The sequence below is a fragment of the Lupinus angustifolius genome, chromosome LG20 (genome assembly GCF_001865875.1).
Source record: "Lupinus angustifolius cultivar Tanjil chromosome LG20, LupAngTanjil_v1.0, whole genome shotgun sequence".
NCBI lineage: Eukaryota > Viridiplantae > Streptophyta > Magnoliopsida > Fabales > Fabaceae > Lupinus > Lupinus angustifolius.
Window position 1 is genome coordinate 3,367,256 of NC_032028.1, and position 13,589 is coordinate 3,380,844.

A 13,589-nucleotide genomic window follows, 5' to 3' on the forward strand; every position below is an offset into this window, starting at 1 on the left:
AGAAATATTTGAGTGATAGGGAAATTGGGTGTACTTGAGTTTTGGGAAGTGAGGGACACACTTGTAGTTCTATTTTATCATAGAGAAATAATCATTTTTCTCTTCAGTTGAGGACGTAGACAAATTGCCGAACCACATTAAATTATCGGTGTCATTTTCTCTATTATATTTTCCCATGGGTCTTCCACTCTAACAAACTAGTACCAGAGCTCGTAGAACTCTTGCATGTTAAGTGTTAGGTATTAGTGGTCTATACACACCTAGAAAGGGTTGAATAGGTGTAGCGGTTATCAATTACCACTTCTCGCACCCAAAATCCGGTTCTGGAAAACAATCCAGTTAATCAATTAAATAGGGAGCTTAATGGATTAAAACGTATCAGAGACAGAATTGGTAGATTGGCTTCTTGCACAACAAGTTACCAACAAACAGATATACAACATATATTTTGATGCACAATTAACAAAGATATGGCACAATAGCAGTATGCAAAATATCAGTTTGATACACGAATTAAAACAACTTGAATTATAAAAGAGATTGAGAGAGAATAACTTGCACAATAGAAGTTTATCCAGATTCATTTGCGGGTTCACTTGCAAATTACATCTAGGTCTCCCCTTCTAATCTTGAGAGATTTCTCTTCACTATATTGAAAGCATTGTATTGTTACATGCACCAATTCAATTACAAGACTCGAATACTCATTTCTTGGAACCCAAAGAATTTTGTCACCCTTGGTTTGACCTTTCCTAAAACCGCCTCCCAAGAAAACATTTCTTACCACGATTCGGCCACAGCCAAGATATCGCTCTTTATCTCAAGACCTGCAAGTCTTTGTGAAGAACACCCTACCTAACCGCAGCTAGGATTTTCCTAATCCTTGAATTACAACGCTTTGAGTTATGAATGAGTACTTAATACTCAGATTTTACAATAATGAAAGGATGAATGAATACTTGATTCTGGATGCTCATATCACATGTGTTCCATTAAGGATTGATTTTCCACTTACCAACCCTTGGATGGAGGCAAGGTCCTTTGGGAAATAATGCTCCCTGTAAGGTCATTGACATCAGCACAAATAGAATCAAGATGTTCGACGGAATCTTAAGAACGTTGATAGATGTAAGGCATGTTCCAGAATTGATAATAGTCTTTTAGTGAAGGTGGAGATTTATTGAACATTGGCTAAAAGAAAAAGATGATGAAAAGACTTTCTTGAGCCAAGGAAAAAAAAGGAAGTGACTAAAGATCATCTTGAAGAAAGTGAGAGTTTCTAGCCAAGTAAAAAGAAGTGGCTATGGTGAGACCAACATTAATGTTTTTTTCCCTTTGGCCACAAATTCTTCGAGAGTTTTGACTATAAATAGGATTGTTTCATGACATTGTAAGATACACTAAATACTTAGCTTAGTGTATATTCTATCTCCTTGTTCTCTTGTTCTAATTGTGTGAGAAATATCCGAGTGAGAGTGAAATTGAGTGTACTTGGATTTTGAGAAGTGAGTGACACTTGGGTTTTGTTGCTCTTCAGTTGTGAACGTAGGCAAATTGCTGAATCACATTAAATTCTCGATATTTTCTCCAATATATTTTCTTCATGATCTTCCACTCCAACACTTTCAATAATTATCCTTTTGGTCATCAGTTAGCACCACCAACGATTGATGCGTTTATTTGTGATAAACATAAAATGATTTAGTGAATAAACTTAATATCCCGTTTGATTTGTCAAACGGCATCAGCTGTGATGATTTTTTTTTTCCTGTCCAGTCTGATCCACAAGATCCCAGTGTCGGATGTTCTTTAAAGAAGATGAGTGCAGCTGCTCTCCTTTATTTTATTTTTACCATAATAGTTTGGATTTTAAGGATAATTTTAAAACATTTAACATTGATATTATATATGTGTTCTTATGAAAAAAATAGATTTCAATCAGCAATAAAATATTAATTTGAGATGTTAAAACTTCAGCCTTTTATTCTTGATATCACATTTTACTTCTTTGTTCTAATAATTTATCTTATCTTAATTCTTCTAATTTCGACCGCTATTACAACAAAGATCAATCTCAACTATAAATATAATCAAGATAAATTGTATACTAATTAAGATATAATATAATTTTTCAAACAATATGGTGATTCACATCATGATTAAGTGATCCAAACTTTAGTCCACCAGTAACAACACATCAGTATGTTTGGTCTGCGGGTATGAAGTTTACTCGTATATAATTAATTGTTGATCCTTTTAATTTGAATATGCAAATCTGGTAGAGAATCGCAACTAAAATAATTTGTCTACGCTAAGATGACTTGGAATATGTGATCAAACCGAACTCACACTCATTCTTATTTGGGCTCGATCTTGGTTTTTTTAGTAGACGCTTTGTAAATTCTATTTATTGCACCTAAAAAGAAAATAACTATAGTTGGTCTAACATTTCTCTCGTAGAATATGAGTAACATCTATATGCACAAAGAAACATATCAACGTCAAGTTTTGAATAGAATTATCAGAAACTCTGCAACATTTTACGTGAAGAAACCTAGCAAGTTAGTGTTAGCGACAATGTTGTTATCGATCTTGAGTTATTGTTGATGATAGTTGAAGTTATCTATATATGTATGATGACAACATAATACTAATAGACTACTCGTTAATTTGATACATGACATTAATCACTTCAATCAACTCAGTCCTCTTGTGTCCGATAAGGAAAATGACCTTTGGGAAAACAAAAGAACATCGTTTCCTGTAGGACATGACCAGCCAGCTGAATTTCATTAGCAAACTAAAAAGGAAAATATGTCTGTAACATAGAAGGTTAATATAGTAAAAAGGGTTTTCAAACGTGTTAAATTAAAACAAAGATGTCACATTCTAGTTTAGTTTCAAATATACTAGTTATTATTAAGTGGACTTCCAGTCTTGTAAATTAATGTAGTTTAGAAAGATCGCTTCTTTTTAAAATTACCTTTTTTTCTCATTCAACAAATAGTGCCTAAAGTCACACACGCATTATTGAAAAGGCCAACACAGAAAAATAATAATATGATTTGGTTGAATTCAAGGGGATTGATTAATTTTTGTTCCATTAGTAGTGTGAGCTTTTGATGTATGTGCTGTTGTTATGTTGCAACACAAATAGAGAAGATAACAAAGGGTTCTTTCGTATTGTGGTTATGAGAAGTACTAATGGATGAAACTAAAAGATGGCAGAAAAATCAATGCAGGGAAGGGCCACGTATATGCGGCGACGAAGAGATTTTAATAAAAAGCTGTCAATGATTCGTAGTTTGCTATTTTGTCTGCTTGCGTTTTGGATTTGGAATCAAAACTTATGCTCTCATTCACCACTTTGCTTTCGAAGATGAGTTAAAATCTATGGAACAAAATGAGGTTTGAGACCTTGTTGAGTTACGAGAAGATTCCAAAACAGTTGGTTGTAAGTGGGTTTTCAAAACCAAACGTGATTCTTATGGTAACTTAAAATGTTATAAAGCCAGACTTGTAGCAAAAGGCTATACTTAGAAAGATGGTATCGATTATAAAGAGACGTTTTCACCCGTCTCTAAGAAAGACTCACTTAGGATTATCATGGCATTGGTGGCTCATTATGATTTGGAGTTACACCAAATGGATGTGAAAACCGCCTTTCTAAATGAGGATTAAACTCTATATGGATCAACCGATGGGATTCATAGAGAAAGGAAAAGAACACATGGTGTGTAAACTTAAGAAATCAATATATGGACTTAAACAAGCTTCACGACAATGGTATCTTAAGTTTAATGATACTATTGTATCCTTTGGGTTTAAGGAAAACATTGTTGATCGATGTATATACCTAAAGGTCAGTGGGAGTAAGATTATCTTTTTGGTTCTATATGTTGATGATATCTTGCTTGCTTGCAACTAATGATCCTGGTCTTTTAAATGAGACTAAGATGTTTCTCTCTAAAAAAATTGAAATGAAAGATATGGGTGAGACAAACTATGTGATTGGAATAGAAATATTTCGTGATAGATCACAAGGACTTTTAGGTTTGTCTCAGCATATATTAACAAAATTTTAGAGAGATTCAGAATGNAGAATGAATAAATGTTCAGCATCTCCCGTTCCAATTCAGAAAGGAGACAAGTTTAGTATGATGCAATGTCCAAAGAATGATTTGGAACGAAAGCAAATGGAAGAAATTCCTTATGCATCTATAGTTGGGAGTTTAATGTATGCTCAGACTTGTACGCGACCAGATATTAGTTTTGCAGTTGGAATGTTAGGAAGATACCAGAGTAATCCTGGTATAGAACACTGGAAAGCTGCAAAGAAAGTTCTGAGATACTTACAAGGTACAAAGGATCACATGCTTACTTATAGGAGATCAAATCATCTGGAGGTGATTGGATATTCAGATTCAGACTTTGCCGGATGCATAGACACAAGAAAGTCTACTTTTGGTTATGTGTATTTATTAGCTGGAGGAGCTATATCATGGAAGAGTGCGAAGCAGACTGTCATTGCTGCATCCACTATGGAAGCTGAATTTGTGGCATGCTTTGATACTACAGTTCATGCTAAATAAATGGCTACTGAACTTTATTTCAGGACTTGGAGTTGTTGACAGTATTGCCAAGCCGCTGAAAATTTATTGTGATAATTCTGCAGCAGTCTTCTTTGCACTGACAATTTATAGATAATACACTCTTAAAAAAAATCAATTCATTTAAAATTAAATAGATCACATATTACTTAGACCACTACATTAAGAAAAGGTTGTCGTTAAAATTACTACTAGAAAACCGAATAAAATATTGGGTTCTTATTAAGTGAATATTCAATATCCAAGTAAGTTTTTAAAAGTTCATAATGTTTTTTAGGTCATCTTGTTCCTAATATAACCTGGCCGTTTTTAGTTATTAGGAAAATTCAAGCACTTTATTCCAGATTCGGGAAAGATCCCGGAGAGACAACCTTGTTATTCAACCAAAGAAAGAAGCGGGAGTTGACTCCGTTCATAAAATGATAAAATCTCCTCCAAAATCACTTAACTTATACTCACCTATTATGATAAAAACCTTATCGGTTATGAAATTAGTCAATGTACTATGTACTGCTATAATAGTACAGTAGTTCAATAATTAAATTGCATGTCGATTAAACTGGACATACTTGTTTATATTTATATATATATATATAAAAACCTATAACGAAATTTTTTTAAATAGGTAAATACTCAAACTTATAATTCATGTTCATAATCTACTCAAAATTCACATAAACAAACAACTTTAAGTCTTTAACAAATTCAAAATCTAAATTGCATAACATATATCAATCCAAATGTATCACTTAATAAATGCAAAATATAAATAAGTGACACAAGTTCATAACTCACCATACAAAACAAATAAATTTGGAATTTTAACATTTAACACCAATGAGACAAAGTTGTCTCATATCGATGTTTCATTTTTGCACCAAATCCTACTTTTGGACTATTTACTCCAAGATTACACAAATGTCATTGAGATTACACACCAATGTTATGAACCAAAATGTGTAATTTACCTATGTCTTGGAAACATGTGGCTTGAAGTGTTGAAGAAAGGTTGGAAAGAGGGGTCACCGTCTAATGAATTTTTAAGTTTTAAATAAAAAATTATGTATATAAACCGACCGGTTTAGTCAAATTCCAACTGGTTTAGTCAAATTTTGGCTAGTTTAGTCACATTTCGACAAGTTCACTGGTTTTGACTAGTTTTAATACTTGACATGTTCAACATTCGTACTGTATCAGTTAGAGGTCCGGTTCGTCAATTTTCTAGTCGAACATTTTTATATCATTGTTCTGATGTGAAATGATTTTCAAGATTAAACTTACGTTTGTGGAAATTTGTAAGCATTTTTTTTAACGTAAGTAGGGATGCATGTATTTTAGTTCTTTTATATCAGACCACACTGTCTATTTTCCGGGAAATAACAAATTGATTATATCGATTCACAAATTGATTATATCGATTCACAAATTGATTATATTGATCCCAAAATCTGGTAAGAAATATAAGGATCAACAAGACAATTAGAAATGATTATATAATTTTTTCAGTGGTAGGTGGCATTAGAATTTTATAAGCCTTCAACTAAATCATTGACACAACTATCTCCTTCAAACATTTAATACAATTGTATCCCGGGCCTCAAATAATTAAATTTAGGATCTCCCTAAACCCTAATAGAGATCGATCTAGTTATTACTTATTAGTTGATTTACACACTCGAATAGTATAAAATTTATTGTCAAGTGTTTTTAACTAATGGCGATAAAACTTTCTCGATCAACTATTGTGTCATATAACTCTGTGAGGCTTCCACCAATTATTATTTAAGTTGGATAATATTACATGGGTGACAAAATGTGTTATACCCAAATATTATATTTAGTAGAATTGTATTTTTTTACTTTATCTTTAGTTATCTTAAACAATACTGAAGGATTTATACATTCACTAAACATATAATTTAGAGTTTAATATTTATACATTACTAATATAAAAAAATTATACAATTAGTTTATCATTAATTATTCATTTGTATTAAGTAAATGAGAATAAATTACTTTCTCAATTTGTTAAAATAGTTGAGCTTTTATTAGTTGGTTAGTTAATTTGGTTAGGATAATTAGTGTTTTTTCTCTCTTATATGAATGACTTAATGTAACTTTGTAAAATTCAATTCAATAACATTTCTCATTCCTTATAGTTCATCAAGAAGATCTCTCTTATTTATGTCTCCTACCATTTCAGCACAATTAGTATAAAAATATTTATAAAAAAATAGAAAACGACTTAATTTTAGTGGGTGAGAAAAATAACTTACCTTTAATATGAGAGAATATATTTTATTCTTTAATTAATTCTATATAATAGTAAATAATATTAGTTAACATATGAATAATGTATAATATTTTGATAGCGTAAAAATAGTTATAATATTATTGTATTGATATTAAGCTCTATATTTTATGTGTAAAATATTTTTTTTAAATAAATCTACTAAAGAAGCATTAATTATGTCAAACAAAGCAGTAATTTCTGAACATTTTAAACACATGGTTTATTCATTCATTTTCAGATTTTGATATTGATGAAATGCCAAAAGAAAACCATGGGTGAATCTTATTTTGGATGCGCCTCCACGCCCACAGTATCTTCAAACCAAATCACTATGGAAGGAAAATTATTAAGACTTAGATTTTGCTTTGAATCAAAACCAATAAAAAGAGGAACAAAGCAAAATACTTCCCCATTTTGGAGGAGCTCATCTAAAAATTTCCATATACAGTGAAGCCCCACGTTTCTTTCCACGTCTTCATGGTAACCTCAAAATCCACTTTTTCGGGATGATGTGGTTCCATTTGTAATATAACTCACCACTGCGTCCATCTTGGTTGTAATAATGAAATCCAATCTATCACCTTTTTCCTTTTCACCTAACAAAAGTTCAACCACTAAGTAAATCCGCTAATGACCAACCCCATCACTATGCTAATAAATACCCCCAAGTGACCCACATATTCCGTACAAGTGAGTTCAACATGAAGGTTAGTTGCAATGGATGCCGCACTCTCCGCAAAGGTTGCAGTGACAACTGTGTCCTTAGGCCTAGCCTCGAGTGGATTAATTCACCTGATTGTCAATCCAATGCAACCATGTTCCTCGCCAAATTCTATGGCCGCACCGCCTTTATCAACCTCATCTCCGCCGCTCCCGAATCCCTTCGTACAGGTGATCACCACTCTCTCTTTTTTAGTATCAACCAAAGTATATATGTATATAATATAATGGGAGTGAACTGTAATAATAGTATTAAACCGATAATCAAGGAAAACATTTAATTCATTTTCTCCAAAGATATAATAATCACTTTACAAAATCCTATCAAATCTTTACGTAAAATTAAGATAATGTTACATATGAAGGTTATTTTTCCCATTCAATTAAGTTCACGTACAGATGACCCATTTAAAGAAATTCGAAATCTTTTAATAGTTGTTTTTTAAATGTTAATTGATGATAATAGTATCGAAATTGTAAAATTGTTATCATACTTATGATTATTAAAACCACTAGGACATCATTGAATAAGAATCTAATTATATCTCAGAATCTAATTTGTATGTGTGTGTTTTGGCAGATGTGTTCAAATCATTGTTGCATGAGGCTTGTGGGAGATTAGTAAATCCAACGTATGGATCAATGGGTTTGCTATGGAGCGGAGAATGGGCACGATGCGAAGCTGCTGTTGAAGCTGTCTTGAATGGGTCAAGGATCCATGGTGTGGCAGCATTTGATTGGCTCGCAACAGGAGCACATGTTGGTCGTGTTGAAAATGGTATACAAGCATATGATATACGCCACGTGCCAAGAGTGAGGGACATAGATGAAGTGGGAGATAGAAGGCGAGCCAAGAGACCCAGGAAAACTATGAAACCCACACCACAAATGGGTTTGGTGGAATTGCATGAGAATGAGAGCATGGAAACTGTGGAACAGCCTCTCAACCGAGTGGCTGCTGAAACGGAACTCAACTTGGAGCTCACTCTAGCTTTCTCTAGCTAGAGAAAGAAAAAGAAAACATCATGTTGCTTGCGGTTTATTCTATATTCTTTTTTGTTATGTTATAAATCTATGAACAACTTTTAGAAAAGCCAAAAAAAAACATTGGCCATATAGGTACATTTGAATGTCCAGGTGAAGTAGAATGAAATAAAAAGAAAACAATACTGTAATGACATTTGTGTCTCCCTTATTTATACAGAAGGCTTTAACTAGAGCACATTTGTTGTCCCAGTGTATCATTTCATATGTCACTGCTTGTGATTTGTTGAAAAAATATGTTGAAATTAAAATTTTAATAATTAATTATTTTTCTAACCAATCACAAACAGTAACACATTGTTTATAACAGAAGATGTCCATCCCACTTTAACATGCCATATATAATAATAAAATAGCCATCAAATGTGGCATATGGTGTTATTATTGTTGGGTTTCATATTTGTTACTGTACTAGTGGTCTGAATGCTGAAATTTTCTCATTAATGATATATGTAAGAAGAAGGCCGCCATAGACGGGTAGATCAGCATGGCATATTAATTTTGTTATTTTGGTACAGTGCCTATTAGTCTGTAGAGATAGTTAGAAGAACAGATACTGTCAAGAATAAATATTAATGTATTTTTTAGAACAAAATGGGTTAATAAAAACCATATTGATATAATTATAGAGATTAATATTTTGTTAATAAACATAATATAATTTATGATAGGATATTATAATATCTTTTTATTTTACCCATCTAACCACAATAGCTAATAAGATTAAGGCATAAATATCGTTTTCCCTATTTTGGTGCCTATTAGTTTACTTTATCAGGATATTTTTCCTTACGAGAATATTAAATAAAAGATAATATAATATAAAAAATTAAACAAAAATAATTTTAATATAGAATATAAAATAATATGATAGAAATATTGTGAATACAGTAAGTTTAAAAGTGGCTGTTATTAATTAGAACTAAAATAAAAAAGGAAGTATGGGAAACAAAATATGAGTTTCAAATGTACGCAACGTTAATATAAAGTTTTTTACTTTATCATTATATCATTCATCATTAATTTATCAACGATAGTTAACATATGTAGGTAGATAAATCACTGATTGTGTAAAAATATTTACACTATCAATATATACCTATCAAATCCAATATCTATTACTAAAACATGTAGGAGGAATTATGAAAGCTAGTTATCTAGACAAATCTTTCAATGCCTCAAATTTTAATGATGCCATTTATTTATAATGTAGATAACATAAATGTTTCTCTTCTGAAAATACAATTGTGATACATAAAGAATTACATGAATTGGATCTTTGATAATATATATTTTTATATGTAAATATTAGTATTTGTAATGATCGAGATTCCAGCCTTTAATTTCTTCATTATTTTATTTCTTAAACTATTTATCATAACAATTTGATCGCCTTATTAAAATATATTTTGAGAAATATATTTCCCAGCAAGGTTCTCACATCATTAATAACATTCAAAATCTCCCTTTTAAAAAATAAAATAAAGTTTCTTCATTCCAGCAGATAACTTATCTCTTTAAGTTTACTGATTATTTACCAATATTTTTATTTTTTCTACATTACTATATAGAAATAAGATATATGTCAAATAGTAAATAGATTAAATGAGATAAATTACTTTGTTGTATGAGATAATATTTTATTCTCTTTATAAACTAGACTCACATACTTATCAATTAGACCAATTCTATTTATAGAAATTAAGGAAAAGTCAAAGTAAAAAAATTATATCGGAGTTAATATAAAAAATTTAAAATGTGTTTGGATCTTTAACTAAATATTCTGCCTGAGAAAGAGACAATTTAGTAAACAGTCATATGTATGAATTAAGTTTTGATGAAGAATTTAAGATAGTGTAAATATTTTTTACACTGTCAATATATTATTCATCACTCATATGTAAATTATTATTAACTTTTAAACAAAAGTAATATAAATCAATGGTGGATGAAATAGTAAAATGTACTTTAGATTAAGGTTGCATACATTTTAAATTCTTACCCTAATTGTAAATGTCTTTTTTTTTACTTTATATCAACTTACTACGTATCATATGTTATGTTAATGTGGTTTTGAGGTTGGAACTGCAGAAAAATAATGAGGTATTTTGGTTGGGGTCTGAGGCAATGGCTTCGTTATGGTGGTTTTGAGGTTGGAATCGCGAGATTTATTCATTAGCTCGAACTGTTTGACCATTTCATTTAATGTAGCAAAATTGTTATTATATACAAAGAAATAAAATGAAAACTATATCAAATAGCAGAATATAGCATTTAGCAACAAAAAGGGGTAGAGCAATGAATGCAAGCTCTTGTTTACTAAATTGGTGCTTCAAAGGAAGCCCTCTTCACAAATCTACCTTTCATTCTGGGTCTCTTCTCTGCATTCAATTTCCTAACCTCGTACCTTATTTTCTTCGAGAACAACCTTGTTCGCCGCTTTTCTCTGTATCTTGATACTCTTGCTTCTCTATCCCCGGCTCCAACAACTGAATGACACATAAATCCACCGTAAGGATAATGAAGCTCCTTTCCACAACTTCCCTGTTTGAAAACACCATGAAGATTCTTAGTCAAATTTAACAACACTCTTTGAATATTCAAAGTTCAAATTAACATTATCAAACTACCAGTACCATCCATCATCATTACGACTTAACAAATTAAAAATTAGCTTAATACTCCTATGTTTTTTTCGAATGTAAGAGAATCTGTTATTTTAAAAGTTGAATTTGAAATTAAGCAAATGTGTTACTACAATCCATTAAAAAGAAGTTATTTAGAAAGTGATGTTCAAGGGATAACATATTGATGTCTAAAACCGTATTTGACCTAATCTGGTTTTTAGTGATACGTAATAATGTTCAAAATAAGTGTTAAACTCTTTAGATTGCATTATTGATTGTTAACTTTTCCTTAAATTTGTTAGAATCCAATCAATCCATGCCCCCTTAACTTTTTCTAATAAAATCCCGTTTTCAAATTGATATATAAAAAAGGTAAAGTTATGAATGTCTGTAGTCTGTACATTTGTGGAATATAAATAAATGATTCAAACATCAAAGATTGCTAATAATGAATGTAGAGATGATTTTATTCATGATTAGTTAGAACATAACCGAGGCACAAATAACTGAAGTATGAATTGTGATAGTAATTAGGGAAAGCAAAAATACCATGCAGTGAGGCCAACACTCATCAGAGTCCAAATTTGGTTTGTCACCATTAGTCCAGGGACACTTCTGGCTATTCCAGGCACTAATCACTGCATCGTAATCTAGCTGCAGCAATATCTTCTTCCTCTTTTCGTCATCATTTTCTTTCACTTCTCCATCATTCTCCACATCCAAAGCAAACTTCTCCTTCACCTCCTCACTTGTTTCATTAGAAATATCATAATGAAAGCTCAATTCATACGTTTCTCTTTCTATCTCCTCCATCATCATCTTATCTCCTACTTCATTTCTCTCTTCCTCTTCAAACTTCAACATCTTCCCACCACTACCCACAGAATACTCCCACGACGCTTCTTGTTTTGTATCAACCAACCCCAATTCTTCCATCCCTATGCACTCATTTTCAAGTCCCTTACCCAACAAGCTTTCAACATCAGCAGCAAACTCAGCAAGTTCAATATCAGATGGAACAGAACCGAGCATGTTTTCCACCCCATCATGGTTATTACCATCATAATCCCATGAAACCTTGCTTTTCTCAGCAACTTCACCTGAAGTAACAGAAGAAGGAGTGCTGCATAAGGGTTCAAATCTAGGAACCCTATAGAGAAGCTGCTCCTCGTTATCATCATGGGAATTCACTTCATCAAATCCAACTTCCGGAACAAGATGAAAAGGGTTGTTGTTATTGTTTCCACTCGACTGCTTAGAGCTCTGCTTCCCTTGTCTTGGTGTTCGAGCTTTCTTGTGGTGCCAAGAAGGAGAAGCATAGTTATTGAGTTCATTTGAGAACTTGAATGATGCCGTTTTCAAACGGAGTCTTTCATGCCTACGAGCCAAAGGATTAGCATAATGAACGAAAGAGTCACAAGCTTGACACAAAAAAGCATCATCAGCAGCACAATACCAACGTGCCCTCTTTGTTATGCAGCTATCACACGCTCTTGCGGTTTTCCCAGAAACAGGGTTGGGCACATTTTTGGTAGTTGAAGAACTCATCAGATTTTCTAGACTTTGTTAGCAAAACCAATATAGTTGGGTATAAACTGTTTTCTTTATTGTTGTGTCTTATAACACCTGACCCTAAAAGGGTAGGGAACAAAGTTGGGAGAGAAATGAGAGTGAGTGTGCACTGTGACCCACCTAGGCGCTTTTGCAGTGCATTTAACAGCGAGACATTGTTTGGGTTTTACACTTTTAAGCTTTTGGGGTCCACATTGTAAGGCCATTAGCCTTATCTGGTTTTTGATTGGTGGAGTTTATAAAGTTGATCCAATTATGAGGCTTGTGATTGGGTGGATCTAAAATCAGAGAGATTTTTAGTGGTGACCCGCATACCCTATGGATGAGCATGGACCTATTGCCCTTTTGATTTGTCTCATTATTGGAAAGAAAAACTTTATCTTGTGCCCATCTTTTCAATATTATTGCTGTAGAGATTGTTGAATGAGACTCTTTTGTTAGCTTGTCTTGCTTCAGCGTGGTACATGAGTTGGAGTCCCTGACTTTTTCTTCTGCGGCCCCCGTGATCCATTTCTCTGTCTCTCCTATTCACTTTTCTGGCCTCTCACCATTTATTTCTTCTTCAACTTCATGTGAGTGTTACGGTGCAACCTTGGGATGGAGATCACGTATCTCTTACGGTATCTCATTCTATCTCTCGGACCAATCACATATTATTATATGAATAATTTTTTTTTTTTAAACAAAAATAATATTTTAATTGATCCAGAATGAGATATCATT

At 32.3% G+C, this 13,589-nt stretch overlaps 2 protein-coding genes across 3 annotated transcripts; one reads left to right on the forward strand and one right to left on the reverse strand.

The window, feature by feature from the left end:
- On the forward strand, positions 7,168 to 8,754 carry LOC109335701 (LOB domain-containing protein 40-like). The gene is made up of 2 exons (XM_019571856.1): positions 7,168 to 7,794; positions 8,204 to 8,754. The coding sequence occupies exons 1-2, from the start codon at positions 7,605 to 7,607 to the stop codon at positions 8,626 to 8,628; spliced, it is 615 nt and encodes a 204-aa protein (XP_019427401.1). The 5' UTR covers positions 7,168 to 7,604; the 3' UTR covers positions 8,629 to 8,754.
- Positions 10,826 to 12,998, reverse strand: LOC109335098 (zinc finger protein CONSTANS-LIKE 16-like). Of its 2 annotated transcripts, XM_019571169.1 has the most exons (3): positions 12,036 to 12,998; positions 11,844 to 11,993; positions 10,826 to 11,211 (listed from the first exon to the last, which is right to left on the reverse strand). In XM_019571169.1, the coding sequence occupies exons 1-3, from the start codon at positions 12,840 to 12,842 to the stop codon at positions 10,987 to 10,989; spliced, it is 1,182 nt and encodes a 393-aa protein (XP_019426714.1). In that variant the 5' UTR covers positions 12,843 to 12,998; the 3' UTR covers positions 10,826 to 10,986. The 2 variants fall into 2 exon arrangements, with proteins under 2 accessions (XP_019426714.1, XP_019426713.1); XM_019571168.1 differs by having other exon boundaries at positions 11,844 to 12,998.

Excerpts from the sequence above, each read along its gene's own strand:
- LOC109335098 (XM_019571168.1), bottom strand. The coding sequence starts at position 12,842 with ATGAGTTCTTCAACTACCAAAAATGTGCCCAACCCTGTTTCTGGGAAA. Across the intron at positions 11,212-11,843 it reads AGTGTTGGCCTCACTGCATG|GGAAGTTGTGGAAAGGAGCT; the intron begins GTATTTTTGCTT and ends GTTTTCAAACAG.
- LOC109335701 (XM_019571856.1), top strand. The coding sequence starts at position 7,605 with ATGAAGGTTAGTTGCAATGGATGCCGCACTCTCCGCAAAGGTTGCAGT. Across the intron at positions 7,795-8,203 it reads TCCCGAATCCCTTCGTACAG|ATGTGTTCAAATCATTGTTG; the intron begins GTGATCACCACT and ends GTGTTTTGGCAG.